Below are 20,166 nucleotides of genomic sequence, written 5' to 3'. Positions count from 1 at the left end.
AAAAACCACTTCATGAACCATAAGGAAAAATATCATTCTTCTAGCCTATTATCAAGCTCTTCCAGAAAAACTATCCATTACTCTTCATTGTCTTCCAGTGCTTCTCCCATTTGCCATGTACAGAGTCACCCCAGCGAGCACTGTCTGCTTTTTCCAGGTGCCACTGACTGTGGTATTTCAGACCTGCCCTAGCAGCTGAGCAGCGGGATCAGGAAAACCAGGACTTGGAAATGGCATTATAAACCAAGCATGCAAAAGGGCTGAACCACCTCAGTTTTGAAACTAGGTTTTCAAGTTGATAGGTACCATTAAGGAGGACAAGACACATCACTCAGGTGTCACTCATCCATACAGTCTCCCACCAACGACCTTTGCAAAGGACAAATCGATACTAAGCAGATACTGTATCTACTATTTCTTACTGTGTGGGAAAGGTCAACCACTTTTCATGTATGTATCAGTTCTAACATTACTGTTTTCAGACACATAACTGCTTAAACCTGGAAATAAAGGAAAAAATTCTTATCTTGCACATAACACCATTTCAGAACACGTGATAATTTAAAAAAAAAATACTTGGACTGGAAACTTATTTCATTAGCAAGGTACAATGCTTATAGAAGGAATGTAAAGCTCTAACTTGCTCTCATGAAATAATCTCTATAAATACAATGTAAATGAAATTATAATCAGCATTTATAAAACAGCATCCTTAGCAAAATCTGGGACCACCTGTGTGTTTTATCACAGAAGCAAATATTTTAATACTAAGCTGTTTACATTCGTTTTGTGCATGCTTGCTGCACCTTTTTTCATTCGCATGCACAGAGATTATTTTCCCCTTATAGTTCACTAAGATGGCCTGTTTTGAGAGAGACCTTTATAGAAATACACATTTTGGTTCTATATTTAAACATGATCTCATTTACCACAATGCCTAATCCTTTTAGCTTCAGTGAGAAAAATTCTATAATGCACATATTTCTACAGTTTGGGAGATACCTGGTGCTGAAATTTCTTGATTTTTTTTTTTTAATATATATTTAAATTCCCAATGTATGCTTAAGTTTAACACTTTGTAGTAGCTGAAAGTTCAAGGATAAACATCAAAATTGTATTAAATTCAACAACATTGAGCTTAACTGAAAAAGGCATCCTGTTGTATATCTTAAATACACAAGAAACATAAAACAATATTAAATCTTCAGTCTGCCTCTGCTTAGAAGACACTGCTGCGCTACTTCATATTGCAAGTGTAAGACATACAAGGATGATGTTTTCAAATAATCAGAAAACTAGAATTTTAAAAACCTTGCATATGGGAAAAGGGTTACTTAGTACTCAGTGTAATGAATTTCTGAGTTGCATTATCTCTGCAGCATCATAAGGATATATTGCATTAATGTTCCTTGGCTGTATGGAAGTAGAGAAATGGCATTTCCATACATCCAGAAGCAAAATCATAAAAAGGATCTGTAATCTTTTGATGTATACCTTTAATAGATTTAGATAAGGTTTATTAGAGTTCCTGCATCCTCTTCTCAGCATCACTCATGGTTAATGTAGAGATACACATATTTTAAAAATCTCTCAGCAGTTCATTTCAAGAAAGAGGAAGCAATTCTTTAAGAATAAAATAGTTATCTTTACTCTTGATGCACTTGACTTGGTCAAGAGGTAAGCTGGATTTATTATTGTAATTTTGTAAATCACAGAAAACATCCATTGACTCAAATACTTAATTATTTATGTTATTTTCTTGGAAATCCATGTTCTAAGAGTGCTTTCTGTCGGTCAAGCAAATATGAAAGCAAATCCAAATCATACAGTTTTGTACTGGGGAACAGTGTGCACTGCCAGATTAGGAAAGTCTATTCTGATGCTGCTATCACCAATATCGATAAATATAAACCAGAAATTACGCTTTGTGTTTATTTTTAATTAGTTGCTTGTATCATCTCATCAGAAAACCAAACTTTTTTTTTTTTTTTTAAAGATCATATTGCCTTGGAATCAAACACTGAAAAAAAGCTATAGTTCCAGTGGCAGCCATGTGCCACAAGAAGAATTATAAGTGAGCAATTAATTTTAAGATTTCTGAAAGATTTCTGAAACTACCCACTGAATTATACTTTCATTGAGGAAATTGAGTCTATGTGCTATGATGTAGGACACAGCTGCCTGTCTCTGTGTCTTGTCATATTCCTTATTTTGATTAGCTGCAATGTCATAGAAGTATAGATTTTTAATATACTTTCTATTGCCTTTCAGATGGCTGACATACTGACAGTGTTTTTGGGGCATTTTCTTCCTGAATTTTTATGACACTGCCTTTTTTGATTACTATGCTTCTTAATTTTTTATTGCAGAATAATGACTGAATTTTTATAGGGATAGATGACAAATTCTATTTGGTGCAATACCGAAAAACGTTCATTTGGATGCAGAAGGATTTTTATTAAAAAAAACATAACCAATACAGACACTGGTATGATTCTTGTCATCTGCCATCCTGCTCTTATAAAAGTCTCCTGCTTTTTAAAAGATAGATTCAAAATAAAACAAGCTGAAAATGTCAGCTCTATGATCTGTAATGGTAATCTATGTAAGTTACACAGTGGAAGTTTTCCTTACTCCCTAACACTGAAGAACACAGCAAACAATAGTAATTATTCTAGAAACAGTTACGCTTTCCACTGTGCCTTCATAAGAAGAACGATTAAATGGCAACATTGAAATATCACTGAGAGTTAATGGAAACCAAAATGCTAACGCTGCATGTGAGCACAGAGGTGTGCTCAGGAGGCTCTGCAGGGCTGTAGGTGTTGCTGTACCCAGCTCACACGTCTGCTTTTGAAAACAGCTATTCCTCATAGATAGCCTCTTCCATTTAATTTGGCCCTGCACTAATAGGTTGTCATCCTGCATAGCATGAGAGAGGCTTGCAGAAAAAGCAAAACTAAATACTTTCTCCAGAAGGCTGGTGGTTGGGTGCATGGGGGAAGCTTATAGCCTGCAGCGTCTTCCAGCTAGAAATCTTCGGTTTTCACACCCTCATAAAAGTGCAGTCAGAGAAAAAGCAGCAGACAGGTGTAAGGAAGATTTTCTTCATTACAACTACGAACATTACAATGCTATAGTTTCACTGCTATTGATCTGAATTCTGTGATGTGTTTTGGAGGAATCTTCGCTTTTAAGGAAGACAATAAAACAAAGAGGAATCCATAACAATCCTTTCCTTGCACAAAAAGTGACATTAAAAGCAGATAAATAAACTCAAAGCATACATATTCTTCTATAAAGATATATTTCATAAAATAGCAAGAGTTACCTAAAACAAACCCCTAAAAACAATAACCAAGTACCTAAATTGTACATTTTTTCATGGTGTAAACTAAGGGCAAGAAGTGTACTTTTGGCACATTCTATTCTGAACTTTCAGCAGGGTACCTTGTTTAGAGATTCAGTTCACTTTCTTGCCCATACTCAAAAGCCCCAACACTCAAATTTACCTTTTCTTTTTGCTCGTAAAAATTACACTAAAACTACTTTAAAAGCTATTTTATTATGACAGAAGCAAGTACCTGCTGTAAAACAATGTACGCATTCCCATAAGCTTTTTTTATAAATTCTCAAAAGCCATTATTTTCAACTGAATTTTAACCATGCCCTTGCACTAAGTTCCACCTTACTATCTTACCATACCATCTTACCAGTAATCACTTTTGAGATTCCAACTTCTAGATCTTAATGAAAATTGTGGAGTTATATTACAGCCCTAATTTAACTACAGGACTCTGAGAATTTGGGCATGTGGAAGAAAAAGAACTGATTTTGTCCAATTCTAGATTGTCCAAGTACCTTGTGTTTTACAAGTGAGGTAATTTCTTTAGGAGTGACAGATAACCCTCAGAAAATGACATCACATCAAAGTCAGCAAAACAGCACAAGCAAAGTGAAAACTACGAAGTGCATGATAAACACATGAAAGAAAAACTATTCTACCTGTATCGGACATGCTCGATTGTGTCATATGTCAACTTGCTGCTGATATTCTGACTGTGAGGGTTGCCTAGGAGACAACAGAGATATAGAAGTTAATCATTAATCACAATTTTGCTATTAATTTTCTCTTTTATCAAAGAATTACACGAAACCAGCATGAAAAGATGATAAAGAAAGATTTAATGTATACTTCACAGCAATGCCCTGAAGCTCCTTAGAGCAGTTAATCAAGAGAAAGAACATATAACAGAAGAAAGCAATTATGACAGACCTTGAAACTTCAGCTGGATCTCTTACCAATACTTAGGCAGTTCCCTTAAAAAGAAGGTACAACTGCAAATGCACAAATATACTAGGAAAAACTACAGACAGGATGCACATTCATAGATAATTTGGTGCACTAGCCAAGAAGCAATTCAGAAGAGAGAACATCTGGAGATAACAGACATTTATGACTGGACACCAGGACTAACCCAGTTTTTATTTAGTGTCTGAAATTCAAACAGCTCATGAAAGTATAAATTTTATTGCAAAATTAGTAGCCACCTTAGCAGTCCTCAGCACAGGCATACATTAACAATTAAGACAGCACATAGGAAGAAGGGCATGAATTTATCTTCTTGAGTAAAAAAGATTACAGTAATATCCACACAGACACAATATACTTTCCTAATAGTAAATGCTTAAACAACATGCCTAAACAGTTCAGAAAGAGAACAAGAAAAATATTGTTATATAAATACAGTTTTTGCAGTAGGTTACAATATTAGCTTCTCTCTTTTTAACATTTTGAAGTCACCCTGCTGAAAGTTATTGAGTGAAAGTGTTGAAAAGAATAATAAATTTTGAGCTCAAACCCAAAACTAATACCTAGACTTTTCGTTTGTGCTGTTGAATTTCTGTAATTTCCAATTCAAATATTTTCAGTTTAGAAGTGAGAATCTCTTACTTGCATTCCTTTTCCTCATTTACACATGGAACAGCTAAACTGCAGTTCTTTGGGCCTGTGGATTATCATCAAGAAAATAAAAAAAGCTGCAAGTCAAAGTGCCCCTTCACTCACACCTCTGTCTGTTAAATGAATTCTTTGTATACAACAGTTACTGCCCTCAGAGTATCAGAGATGTAACTGAAAAAAAAAAAAAAATGACCATATTATAGCTCTTGTTATCATTTTAGATGAAAGCGGTATTAAAAAAGATAAAATTTGTTCTCCCATAGCATTATAAGGTACTATACAAATCTGCTCCAAACTGGCAGCACCACTATTTCTATTCACGAGCACTCAATCGATTCACAAATTTAATTCTTTTCCACCACAGGTGATACTTATTGCAAGGGTTGAGCCCAGTGTTGTTTGAAATAACTAAGATCAGAGTGCACACATTTTACTTTACAATGGCTGCGGTGACAGAACATTAATTTTAATATCACTGACATGCACCTGAATAGGAGACTTTGAACGTAATCAAATCAGCATATCTTGTTAAAACAGCAAAAACATCTATCCCCATCAAGAACATCTATTTAATAGTGGAACTTCATTCCATGCCCTGGATCCTGGCCGTCGCAGCATTCAGGAAAAAGAGAGTGGGAAATGACAGGCACAATGGCACATTGAAAATGAAAACTACCCAGAGCTCTCAAGTGGCTGGCCCAGGTGATAAGCACAAGTGTGCCAGGGCTTGAATGTATACAGTTTTCTTTTAAAGCAGCAATACCTAGTTCCCAAGTGAGGAATCATTTTGCTCTATGTTTCAGAGAGCACAAGACAGACACAAAACTATCAAAAAGGACAATAGCCCACAGACCGTAACACACAATGAGAAATTTTAATTATTTCTGTAGGACTACTGACAGTATATATATATATATATATAAAATAGTATACAGTATATTTTTTTTCTGGTTGAGCATAGATCACTCTAATGTAAATTGTCTCACAGACTAATGACATTTCCTAAAGGGTGGATGCTGCTGCCTTTGTAGAAATGCATGTCCAGTGCGTGGTTCTTGGTTAGATAATAATGTTCAAAAGAGATGAAAGGTTTAAGTAGAGGATCTGGGGATGCAGTGCAAGATTGTCTTGGCAATACACATCCTTTTTTCTGAGTATGCACCTAAGTCTAATAGGCTGGGAGAGGTATAGCACCTATTCCCTGCCTAAATTCATTTGGGATCTTTGAGCTAAGCTTTCTTCTAAATAAAGTGCTTCTACCGAGCCACAATGTAAGCTCACTGTGATGACTCTTGCTGAGAAGAGGAGTGGCTTTGTGTTCTGGTCCTTGCAAAATAAATTGTTTTTACATTTTCTGTGAAAAACAAAAAGACTGAACAGTGGTCAGAACTACATTGCTTCTGTTTATCCTCAGCACGATGCCTTAACCCCTGTGCAACAGCGTCACGCTTCCTTTGATTTTTCTTGTTCACCAACACAGATATTTAGCTACCAAAGAACAAAGCTTGGGGTGACACAAAGGGACTATGATCCCTTTGTAAAATCACTGGTCTTCCAAGTACTCTATAGCAGTGTTAAAAAACCCACAGAAGTACTCTTCAAACAACTCAAGAGGCACAGTCCCATCTATTTAGATGGAAACTGGAGAAGTCTAATGAGAACGCTGTTTTGCACTTACCATAAATGTTGTTTCTGAGGTCATCAGTAAAAGCTTTAAGTAGACTCTCTGGGAAAAGTGTTGAACCGGCATGGTCAAGGTAAGTAATCCCTAAAATAAACATAAAATTACTGGATTCAGTATTTTTTTAATATTTAATTTCATTTTCTACCACAGACTACATTCTGAAGTGCACCATTTGAACACCCCCAGTGCAGTACCTCACACAAAATGTCAATTTCCCTAAAGTTCCTGGGGTATGGTGTTTCCCTGCCTGACTTAGAGGTCTCCACAGCTCTCAAAAAATGATTCTCAAATACATTCCAATAGTCAGGCAACATTCACAGTAAGGCATCTTTCATTTACTAGCAGAAAAACAAAGGATACAATAGAAGCCAAACATTTTGATTGCATCTTTATAATGTTTAATTAAAACCAAAATATTTTAAGAGGTCTTTACTTTTATAACGGATTACACATTCTTTGGGAGAAAAAATATTTTTGTTCTATCTGTACAAGACCGAGCAACCTGGTGTCTACAGCCACAGTACCTTGTTACTTCTAGGTGCTACTTATTATGAAAACTACTATAATCACGATGATAATAATTATTATTAATAGCAACAACAGGAGTAGTGTTGCCTCCTTGCTGACAGATAAAGCAACTCTCTCAAGAGCTGACAAGGCCTAAATCATGCTTGAAGCCCAAAGACAGGACTAGTTTAAGTTTTACTGCATTTAAATATTTCACTCTGCTGCACTGAACATTCAATTCATTTTTAAAATCTCCTTTTATATTATTAAGGTATTGCAAAACTTTTAAATAAAAACTTATTGGAAATGAAGGCTTTTTCATGTTTGGCCATTTTAGATTTCTTAATCTTTAGCAATTATTCTTCCATTTCTCCAGTGTGTTTCATGCCCTTTATTAGTTTTTTCATTTCACTTACCTTAAGTATTTCAACCTATTTCAAATTTTAATAATGATGAATATGATTAAGATTAGAATTTATTAAGTATTTTAAAGGCCTTCACTTTCCACAGGGATTTAAAACTCAGTTAAGCTTTAAACGAGAAGCCTTGACACTTGGAAATACATATAATTATATATTATGTTGCTGTAGCAGTGATTCAGTGAGTAAAGATGTGAGGCAGTGCTAATGATAAAACCAACCTGGACACTCATCCCTCCTCTGATTTTCAAAAGAGAAAAGCTCTCCCCTGCCTTAAAATTTCCCCACTTACAGTGTCTAGCAAAAGCAGAATTTTTAATGATGGCTTGAAGTTAATCAAGTGGCTTGAGGTGCTTTGACGTGTGGAGTGTGGAAAAAACCCTGATCAATTTATTAGATATACAGACTAAAGGTTTTTTGCTTTAAGTCCTAGAAAGTTTATTCCAAGCGGTATGAAGCAGCATGTACAAGCACATAGGGGTCAAAATGCAGCCAGGGATCTGTCTGGCTCAGTTTCTGACAGGAGAGGGTACAGCTGCTCAGCTCACCCCAAAAACCAGGCATGCTGTGGCATGGTAGGTGACAGCCAGACCCCTGCCAGAAAGGGGACACTAGCAAGAGGACATCAGTGAGGGGACACCAGCGAGGGGACAATATCTTTCCCTCCAGCAGGCCATATACTCACTATGGCCTTCCTGAGACCATGGCCTGCTGGGCAGCCCCCAACTTGGCACCAAACACCCCTGCCCTGAGATGGGGTTGAAGTGGGGAGTGACAGCCATGACCACCAACAGTGGGGCCCAGCTCCATGGCAGTGGTCAGAGCTACGAACAACCCACAGTCCCTGGTTTCAGCTGAGAGAGCTGGGAAAGGCAGATAGAGGAGGGACCTGGAGGGACCTGGAAGGACCGCTGACCTGGAGGCAACCACCCTAGCCAATGCTCTCCTTCAACAAAGCCTGCACAGAGAAGCCATTTGGCTCATTAGCTCTTATGGGCACCACAAGCACAGCCCAGTGAAGAGCACAGCAAGAGCAAAAACCAGGCAACCCGCTGAAGTTCTTCAAAAGCAATCCATCCACCAACAAGGGGATGAGTACTTTCTATCCCAAACGATGCTCCTGTGAGGCGCTAAAAGATCTCTAGGTAAAGGCCCCCTCAGTGGTTACTCAACTTTGATTTATTACATAGCTCATTACAAAGAACAATATTGCAGTTCTGTGAAATGGAGGCAAAAAGAACAGCCGGTCATTTTTTCAATTCCTCCTCTGGGTATATTACTTTGAAAATGTGGGAGGGCATTTGGCTGAGGAAGGAAAAATTATTAATTCTGAAACTTTTATTCTATCTTTAATGCTGCTGTTTATTTAAAAACAGAGAAGAACATTTAATACTCTCTGTCCGCTGCTCAAAAAGAGAAATAGGCTCTCTCATCATATGAGACTGCACTGACACAAATATCTTTATTGCTATTGCACTTTTATGCTGTAGATTTTTTTTTCTTCCTGTCTTGTTTCAATAAAACTATATTTTTACAGTAAATAATAAAATGTGGCACATGCATAACACCAGCAAAGAAAAAACTTTAATAACTTTCAGTGTGCTTTCCCCTGATTTATTAACACTTGCTATTTTAACTTTATTGAAAGCTCATTAACCGAAAAGATTTGTCAGTACATACAGAATAATACAGTTCCTCCTGTTCCACTGTGATATTTAGTATATAGGCTGTCAGCACTAAGAAATTACACTGTTTACGGGAAGTAACAGGAGAAAGAAAATATGATCGACCAAAAGAAAATCAAAATGCAATATCTATCAAGATGTGGTTTCATTACTCAGGGAAAATGTAAAATTAATTTTTAGCTTAATTTACATATTATTATGTTTGGAAAGTGTAACTGACTTCATTTATCTAATAATATACCAACAGTAAGATAAAATCACATTTCAGAAGTAGGGTTTTTTTAATAGGAGTATCAAAACCCATTCAATGTGTTGGCATTAGTTATGGAAAGTTATTCGGCAAGAGTATCAGTTCATAAACTGTAATATCCATATGCTAATATTCTTGCAGATTAATTTTACATGAAGAGCTCTTTGGGAACCAACATGGGCCAGTCTGTTCTGCCGAAGAAAGCCCCAGCCCAGCTCTCTGTTCTCCTTCTGTGCTCCCACTCACCTCTTCATAAAGCATCTGCCATCTCTTAGTGCCTGCCTGGGCTCTTTGTAAAACTTCGTGAGTGCACAGGCACACACAGCCTCAGAAATGCCAGGAGACCATTCAGTTTAACTGAACATTTCTATCTCTTAAATGAAAAAAGATAAAGATAATTTAATTTTAGCATTTCAGAATTAGAGACCAGGTGAGAAGATTTGACTGTACATAGTCTGACTGCCTGCGAAACACACAGGGCAAAAAGAAAGTAGGCAGATTAATCTCCTGGACCCAAAATACCTGCTTCTGACAAAAGCACTCTTTCCTAAAAGATGACTTTACCTGACTTTGAAGAAATTTAAAGACATCATTTGATGAACTAAAAGTAGAACAAGGCAGTTACATCTTCATTAAATCTTTTAGTAATTAGTCATTAAGCTATGGAAATCATTACGCTATAGACCTACCACCCAGAGGAAGGTCTAAAGGAGGAGGAACCCAGAGAGACCATGGAGGCACTCCTCACAATGGCCTGGTGGCACCTGGAGAGTACGCTTTCTCCTCCTTTACACCCAGCCATAAGCCCATGCTCCCATCTGGCTAAATTGTTACTCCTTTGGCATTATGTAATCCACTCTTTTAATCTCTGAAATTGTTCTTGGAGCTACACATTTCTGAACTTTGACTGCGTATCACTCCCAAAAAAAAGCAATTTCCCTGCATTCTGTGTGGCTGCTCCATGTCCACCTCCTTAAGCTTTTGCTATCGTGTGATTCTACCACAGTCACCAAAACAAGCCGACCTGCCGCTGTAGCTTCACAGATTATTTCTCACAGCCCCAGCACTTCAAAATTCCTGCACTCCAGCTGATTACAGGCTGCCAGCTACATTGCCAAAATTTTCATAAAGAAGAATGAAATGTGTAGTTACAAGGCAGCAACTGTATAGTCATGAATTTTGATTGGCGGATATAATTGCAATTCAGTGGAATTGTATACATAATATTACTTGGAAAGTAGATAAAACCAATGCCCTGGGGAGAAAGTATATTTCTTAAGTACAGCAACATTAACAAAACCAGTATGAAATAGATTATCCCCAAATAAGCTAAAGGCAAAATAAAATATTATCTGTCAAAAGATAAATATGAGAGATTTTCATACACCAGAACAAGAGAACAACCAAGTGACAAATTAGGAAGGAGAGGGCTCTACAGAGGTTGTAGACAGGTGAGATATCACTTGGACAGAGTGAGATTTTAACAGGTGGTATTACACCATGTACCTTAGGTTATTTTAGTTATCTAAGTCAGATGCCTTTTAGAGGCAGCTCCCTCTTTCCATTGACTGCATAAGAACTCACCTCCCCCCAGGGATGCTCCTAAATTAAATGTCAAAAGTAGCTTTAACTATGCAATACATACAACCTTCATAAAAGTGCCTGAAGTCTCATGATGACACAGGGCATGGCATGCCTGCATACTGTATAGACAGACAGATAAAAAAAAAATCCTGGTTCTGCAAAACCATTAATGAAGTACACTAAAAGAAAATAAAAAAGAAAATTAAAAAAAAAAAAAAAGAAAAAAAAAAAGAAAAAAAAGCAAAAAAAATCCTACCAATATGGCTTGAGATCTGCTTTTGCTGAATATTTTCTGGATTAAACATTTAATGGATATTGTTATCTGCATCTTCAGTACCTGTTTGGCATTGGATTTAGACAAAAGCTATCAAAACCAGAGCATGTTTTCTGAATAGCAATGTGCCTCTCACCCAAACCCTCCTGCTCTGCCAGACCAGGTAATGTTTTGTTTCCCTTGCTTAGGGCCAAGGAGCTCTTCAAAAGACCACAAAAGCACAGTGCTTGAGGGACAAGGCCAGAGATGCCCAAAACCTGAGGAGTTACCACACAGTAAAAGGAGGCGCTGTTCCTCAGCATGATTTGACTTAATTGCTACAGGCCCAGGGAAGTAATGCAGCAGTCAGCCTGCAGCCATGGGGCGTGTTCTGCTGCCCGCTAATGGTCCACAGAGCTCATCGGTTTGAGTCATCACAGCTCAACCCGACTGCCAAATGCTTATTTGCACTGTACTGTGAGTAACGTGGATAATGGTATTGATATTTTAAGGGCTGCTAACGAGCTACTGAACTCTATGGGAAACTGGTGTTTTAAGTAATCTATTTTAGTGTCTGACTTGATGGACTAATTACAAAAAAGCAAAGCATGAAATGTGCAATTGCATTTATCCGTAATAAGTTCCTATTATTTTTCTCCACGTGCTACTGGTTTGCATTATTTGCTCTCATTGCATTATTACCTGCAGCAAAGCAGACAGATCATTAGAACAATTTACAGTCGATACCATACACCCTCTTCGCCTGCTGTACTCCTCAGAAGGGGCTGTACCGACTCCACAAAAGCTCTTTAGGTGGCTCAGGTCCTTCCTGTAGGCACTGGCACTATTCCATGTACATAAGCGCCTCCTTGCAGCTTATAGTTTACAGCTTGCTGGTATTGAGGTCTATATGAGTGCAAAAGCAAGCAGGGATTTCACATGTATTAAGAAGTCACCTCCAACCCTATGAAATGTATCTTTCCTAGCTACAGAAAAAAAAAATACATGCTATCAAATATCATCATTTGCCAGCTTCTGTGCTAAATGAGACTACAGTAAAGGGATCAATCAGCATCCACCTTCATCCATTTGGCCTTTCCATAAGATGCAGCTTTATTCAGTACTCACTTTTTGCTCACCGGGGCATGATTAAATATCGACTGCAGTCTGTGATGTTATTTCCACAGACACTTTCAGCGGATTGCGCGGGACCAGCTGAAGTCTCACTTGTGGCCATGAATCAGAGGTACCTCAGCTACACACGAATAACATACTGCAGCCTAGCGGCTTGGTGTCTTTGGATGAAATATAAATCACAAGTGATTCATATTTATGCAAGTCTTCAAACAACTGTAGCTCACCCAAACTGAAACTAGCTTTCACACCTCCCTAGTGAAGAAACTACCATCTTTCAGTCTCTTCTTTTTTTTCTTTCTCTCTGATGCAATTGATCAAATGAAAGAAGAGTTGAAAGAGAACATACTTCCTGTTCTTCTATTACTGGAAAATATGGTTGTTGGTTTTGTTGAAATTTTCACAGAAACATTCACTCTTGTGCATGAAAGAGGCATTCAGAATTTCCACTGGATATGAAACCACCATAGTAAAAAGCTATGTTTAAGGAATAATGATAATAATTGCTTATAACAGCAGTGATTAGCTAAACATTCTAGTAGTATTCTCCCGCTCTACTTTTCTCCTCATTATTGCCATAAAACAACCACATCTTACAGCAACATGCTAAGATAATATTTGAAACTGACTTTTCTAGTCAGTTCTATTTCTTGCTCTGTGACCTGAATTAATTTGATTCGTATAAAATCTAGGACAAATTAGTGACTCTAAATATTCCCTGCAAAATATTGCAAATGAAATGTGCAGTGATATACAGAAGCCCTTTTAAATTATTTTATGACTTTCAAAAACACTAGAGGAAAAAGTTCAAAATAATGGAAACAAAAAAGTAACTCTTTTCGTCTCCCTTTTCCCTTAAAACTCATTTTGTTACCTAGAAATACTATGAGCTTCTGGGAGCTAGAGCCTTGAATTGAACATGCAACCACAGCAATAATTAAACACCCACATGAGAACTGGCACATGCAACAAACAGCAAATGTCAGACAGCAAAAATCGGTGATCCCAACTGTTGAAGCCTCACAGAAGTACTTCCCAGCCATTATTTATTCCTAAGGACAAGACGTGTAATGCCTCGTTTGGCAAACATGACGGAACCTCCCTCTGCTGGCTTTTTTTGGCAAAGAGAAGAGGCTGCTACTTCAAACCAGTAATAAAATTATTCTCCGGCAGAGGTTCTTCACACCAGGTTTCCCACAAACTATTACAGCCCTTGATTTATATATGCCATCCAGCAAACAGTCGATTGCCTGGAACAGATAGTGAAGATCAATTTCAGGGATATAAGAATAAGAGAAACCTAAGTTTCCCTTCCCCATAAATTTGTACCCTGTTTCAGAAGCAAACATGTAAAACCAAATAACCATGTTACCAGGATGAGCTATATGTAAATTCAAAGACTATGTAATGAAGAGTGTGAGGACTGTTGGCCAGAACCCCACTCTCAAAACTTGAGAGGTCTGAGAAGATTCTCCTGGCCCACAGTGGATAGTCCTTCGCTACACCAGGTAAAGACACTCATCAACCAAGCTACTTCCATCTGAAAAACAGGTAGGTTGTTAGTCTACCTTGCTCAAATCAGAACAGGGCTTCAGAACGACATCCTCCTAGTAAGAAACTACATCTTAACCTCTACAGCAGGGCTGTCAAACCCATTTTTACTGGGGAACACATCGGCCTCGCGGTTGCCTTCAGAGGGCCAAATGCAATTTTAGGACTGTATAAATGTAGGAGTAGTTACATTTATACAGTCCTAAAATTGCATTTGGCCCTCTGAAGGCAACCGCAAGGCTGATGTTGCCCCCAGTGAAAAAGAGTTTGAAACCCCTGCTTTAAACTGCATTTTTTCACACTCAGTGTATTCTTGTATCTCCCATGTCAGCACTGTTTTGCTTTGATATCTTTCTTTACCCACTCAGCTCCAACAAGTATTTCTCCCTTGACAAGCCAGTAGCACATCTCCACCTGCTCTGTCTAAAAATGCCACCTTGCTTTATTTCTAACGCATGATAAATATGACAAAGCACTCCAGTCCCAGTGATACCTCTTCCAGCTCAAAACCCTTTCTCTGAAAGTAACGGGGATGGAAAGCATGGGGTGGAACACACATTTTAGAAGAATATCTCAGAATTTTGGAAAGCTAGGTTAATTTTCTCTAACTTTACTGGAAAAATACCTCCTCAGAACAATAGAACCGTATGTCTTGGCTTACAGTCGTAACTGTTACTCCATACCTGATTTACCTCTTAAATGTTCTAGTTGTTAGGAAAAAAAAAAAAAAACAACAAAAACCAGCATTATTAAACCAGGGAAAGGCTTAATGTTTGAAAAGTCCATGTATAATGCTTGACCAGGATCTCCTAAATCACCTTTTCACCAGTAAACAGTCACCAATGTAAACTGAAACCACAAACAGGAGACCAGCACAATTTTTCAGTGTGCTTTCTATAGTTTGAAAAAACGTGTTAAGTATAGGAGTTTTGGTATCACTTCTGAGTAACTATTTAAGATTTAATAGATTGTATGGTGGGAATTTAATCTCAATAAGACAGAAATACTGAGAGAGAGATAGGAGGTATGCATTAAAAATATGTGTAAGCTTTCCTAGTGCATATGTATTGGGCTAATCTAGACATTTTTCCATTATAAAATTTTTAGCACTGATGCCCCACAGAGCAAGCCAGTTTATATTTTACTTAATAGTAATTTGATCCAACCTGCTACCTCAAGTGAAACTTATTCAACTACAAACAGACCAATCTAAATGAAAAGATTATGCTCAATTGCTTTACCTTTACTGAAGTCCGCAGACTGCATTAGATATACAGACATCAATAATGCAACTCATTAAAGAATGTTATTTCTTATTTGGGGATTTTTTTTTGAAATGAGAATTATTTTATAATTTTTTTTCAGGACTGACTGTAATGTCCTAATACCTCCATAAACAGTATAATACTTGAGTATGAAAAGCATCGCCTATTTTGAAAGCAAGATTTTTCCCACTCAGAAATAAATATCTAACAGACACTAACAGGTTTCTGTCAATAATTTAATAGGAATGTAATTATACATCAGCATAAATGATCTGTTAATACCTTATTATATTTGGCCCAAATTAGTTTCTACAGTTTGTTTGCCATTTATTAGGGGTCTACCCAAGCACATATTCAAAGTCTTCAACAACTATTTCCAGGAATGTGCTAGGAATGAACAAGTACATTTATCAAAAACTAATGTTATAGTAAACCACAGTTTCTAATTCTGAAACAGTATGAGAACTGCAAAGATTTGTTGGCTAGTTCTGACAAAAGTAACAAAATAACAACTTCCTAATGACTAGGCCTGTACACAGGAGTATGTGAGAGAAATCCTTCCTAACACAGCCCTGCTTTTAATGGGAATAACTGCACGCAGCCTCCAGATGTTCTGTCTTTTTTTACTTCACTGATGTCTGGCATGTTACAGCTTACTAAAAGAAAACTAAAAATCACTTGTGCTCTTGACACAAGCACATAGTTTATGACTCTCTTTCTAAAGGACTGTTACCATGTGACACAGCTTTTGGAGGCTGGGTCATTACTTTGAATCCACGGACAGCAAAAATCCACTGCTGGATACTGCCATACAGCTCTTGAGGAGTTAGTGGCTCTTCCAGAGTCATTACCTTACATTGCATAGAGACATTATTTCAGATGTCAGGCTTTCTGACCTCTGAAGGGCTGCAATGGGGCAAGAAACATCTTTTCCAAAGTCCAGTGAGTCGAAAAGAACCCAAGCAAGGTCTGATTGAGTTTCCAGTCATGCTACAATGAATAACCAGAGCAGAACTTTGCCTTCAGGTCACAGAGACCTCACCTCTGTGGAAGTGAAGCAAGCTCCATTCAAACACGAGAACACGCACCAAGGTCTGATTAGAGTCTTTGAAGTAATTGTGAGGCTCTGCTGAACTCCATAGGAGATAAACCATTAACAAATAACTTATAATCAGCACTTCCTAACCATACTGCACTGATTACGTTTTTGGTTCTGGGCCAAGTTAAAGAGCTGGGTTATGATCTGCACAGAAGCTTAAATGACCTTTGAAACAAGTGGAATTTTCCTTTCTTGAATAAGATATGCTGGGCTGCTCATATTGCTGTCTCCTTGTATTGAATCTACAGGACATCTTCAGGCTCTGGGGCATGCACAGACTTTCTAGAAGTCCAGGTATAATTTCAAAAAGTGTGACATTTTTAATTTGACAAAAGGTGAAGGAGGACTATTAGAAGAGACACAACACCAACAGAATCCCAATCCCAATTAATCAATTTACTAGAGCAGTCACATCGAACAAAAAACTGCTCCAGCAGTGTATTCAAGACATGAAGGTGATTGACTGTTTCCTCCAAGCCCATATTATACACCTTTATTTACAAATACACATAAATATGCCTGTGTATGCTGTACTGAGATGGGCATATGAATATGTGTACATAAGCATCCCTTTAAGAGGATAATTAGTGTTTTCATGTTACTTCTTGTAGCAGAACATAAGGAAAAGCAGATGTGAATCTGAAGACTCTTTCCCCTTACAGCTCTTTTCCACCTTCTCTTCTTTACTACTTCCCTAAATATACATTTTGATATTTTTGGCAAAGTCATAGCCTAGAAGTCATTGCATCTGCTTTCGGTCTCAATCAAAATTAATGTCTACAGAACAGCATCAACACTCAACAAAAACAATATCGACTTTTGGTAATGTACCGAAGTGTGTTTTCTTCTGGATTGCTTTGCTTTGTTTGTTTGTCTGGGTTTTTTTAGTTGGTTGGTTGGTTGGGTTTTTTTGGTTGTTTTTTTTTGGGGGGGGAGGATTTTTTGTTTGTTTATCTGTTTTTTGTCATGGCTTTTTTTGTTAAAGAAAGAAAAGATGCACCTACCAGTGCATACTTTTGCCTACAAAAATGGGTTTCTTGGTTGCTCCTTTTTTTTCCTTTTTCCTATTTTTAGGGTCCCGACATTAAAGCAATTGCAACTTTATCCCAATTTCATAATCACACATCTAAATAATATTTTGCAATGCTTCATTAAATTGTAGTAGAACGCCTGTCAATTAAAGGGCTTCCTTCAATACTAACAAGATTAGAAATGAAAGAGAATTATCGTTTCACCATAAATTATTCAAAGTACTAAATACAAATGGCCTCATTAACACGATACTAGTTTGAAAAGGAATAAAAGATTATGCATGGAAAAACAAATATTCCACAGTTTCCCTAATCTCTGAATTTAAAATCACAACTCTGCCACAACACCAGCTATGGCGTTTTGCCCCAAGGCAGCTGAGAAAACATTATGCATTTAAAAATCAAGGTCTTCCCCCACAAAATATACAGACCTGCCATATTTGAATAAATGACAAGACCATACACAAAATTCATGTGACATATCTTACTCTTTTTATGGCACGAGATACTTCAAAATACTATCTAGATAAAACCACACATAGCAGAGTCTGCCTCCAGAATGGATTACAGGATTGGATCCTGAGTGCCAATTTCATATCTGGCATCTCCATAATTACCATAATCACACTGAAGTGCTGGGGTTGCTGGAGTTCGATCCCCATGCTAAAGCCTGGTCTTTCCTTATAGACAACTACTACCGATGCCATACAAACCAGAGATTGCTGAACACAACTATTCCTTACATGGGCAAAGGACGTCAGGTGGCAAGTTCAGAATTATAGAAGCTAAGAAATTAAGGAATTGATTCTGTAACGTGACATGAGAATGGAGAGAAATTTTAAGTGAGGTGACCATTATTTATGACGATGAATGATCAACTTATTAATGAGCAGTATTATAATAAATGGAAAAGTAATAGTAATTTGCTAATCTTTCAGAACTAATTTCTGTGCTGTTAGTTTTCAAATACTTCCTCAGACTTGCTAGCCTAAAATTCTAACTAGAAGAATACTATTGAGTTCCTGTAATGAGCTCTTATTATAACCTGCAAATTTCTACTTTTTTTGAATTTCCATATGTGGGAATAATATTGCCACATTCCCCCAAAGCAAGTATGTTGAAGGCAACAATAGTACATTTGGTTCTTATCACTTGGATTTTCAAGCTACTAATTTGTGATTGAGAGGAAATTCATTTGCAATTCTTGTTTATTTTTAGCACAACTGCAAGAACATTTTTCACCAAAAGCATCACCCAGGAGATGTAAAAATGAAACACCTAAACATATCAAAACAACCTTCTAAAATAGTTAGTAAAGGTTCCCAGCAGAGCCCAGAAAGACCAAGGTATTGGTCAGGGGTTTGGAAAATATAATCAAAAAGGTTATATAATAACTCTAAGCAAAGGAAGCACAAAATCAAATGTTTCCATAAAAAGTTATATTTTAAAATTAGTATGTTAGGTTGCCCTCATTTGTTTCCTGAGTTACAGTTACCTCAAGAAGGACCTGATCTTCAGAGAACTGATTTTCAAAGAATTGTGAGATCACATCCATTGTAAATCTGGTTCAGTCAGATGTTTCAGTCTTCCCCATCACCTTTCAAATTATAAAATCTAAAATTCAAACAATTGAAGGGGAAAGAAATCTTGGTCAAAATACCCTGACACAATGATGACTCAAAGAATGCATCTAACCTACTGCATACAACAGTTGTTTCTACGTGTTTCATTCCAGGTCTGTTTAGTTCTAAAAACTGCTCTCCAAGTCCGTGCCATAAATACAGAATGGGAATGATCCCTATTATGTAGTCACCACCATAATACGACTAGTAGCTCCCCAATAGTCAGACTAGAACGAACCCAGGCAATTAGCTGCACAGAACATCAAGCAGATTTCATGTGATGCAACTACTTTGATTAAGTTTGTTTCCAGAGGGACATCAAGCCTTTCTCAACGTTTTGTATAAATACCAGATATCTGGTACTTTATCACCACAGAAGTCAAAGTGATAAAGTGAGCCTCATGAGATCAGTTATTACACAGTGCATACACAGATTTTTTTTTTTCTATGGGAGCAAAGTACAGGCTTCCCTTCTCCAACTTGTGCTGACAGAGGGATATAAGAAAGGCATCAAGTGTAAACTTTTCCCCATGCCCACCCCACTCCGGTTTTCCCCCTTTCTCCCTCTCAACTTGAAGCACTTACTTCTTTCTGTTAAGGGAGATGATTGTTAGGCACTTTGTGTTCTCACCACAGTAGGAATAAAATTCCTGAATGTATATATTTACACCCATTTATCTATATTTATTTATGTTTACATTTTTACATATACCCATTGCAATCACTGTTCAGTGGAGAGACAATAAGAAACAATCATTTTTGATAGGAATAGGTTCCTGCTTATATGCCTTCTTCACTAGTGTTTCATTTTTCTCATATCACATTCCTGTTTACAAGCTGGGAACCCCAATCTACCAGAGGACTACACTAGACTAGGGTGCTGTTTTTTCCTGTGTCATTCTACAAGGAATACATAGTGCAGTGAAGTAGATTCGATGCACACAACATTGTCTATAGCTCATTTACATTAAGAACCTAAACAGTAAGGTTTCTCCTCTGGATTCAGCTATTTCTGTTCTCAAACTATGGGGTAATTTAACTGACAGGCCAAAAAATGGAGGTGCAGAGTGACTAGAAAGACCACAAGTCAGGTAGATAGATTATTAAATGAAAGTATTA

At 37.3% G+C, this 20,166-nt stretch overlaps 1 protein-coding gene across 1 annotated transcript in view; it reads right to left on the bottom strand.

The window, feature by feature from the left end:
- The window catches only part of MOCOS (molybdenum cofactor sulfurase), a gene marked incomplete at both ends in the record, with an annotated part of 231,333 nt that overhangs the window by 199,262 nt on the left and 11,905 nt on the right, over positions 1-20,166 (bottom strand). The window contains 2 exons of the mRNA XM_080340510.1: positions 4,006-4,072; positions 6,642-6,731. Of these exons, the coding sequence (XP_080196636.1) occupies positions 4,006-4,072; positions 6,642-6,731 (157 nt within the window). The remainder of the gene's footprint in view (positions 1-4,005; positions 4,073-6,641; positions 6,732-20,166) is intronic.

The sequence above is a fragment of the Nesoenas mayeri genome, assembly GCF_963082525.1.
Source record: "Nesoenas mayeri genome assembly, chromosome: 2".
In the NCBI taxonomy this organism is placed as follows: domain Eukaryota; kingdom Metazoa; phylum Chordata; class Aves; order Columbiformes; family Columbidae; genus Nesoenas; species Nesoenas mayeri.
The sequence above is the reverse complement of the archived record's forward strand: the minus strand, read 5'-3'. Positions and strand labels throughout refer to the sequence as shown.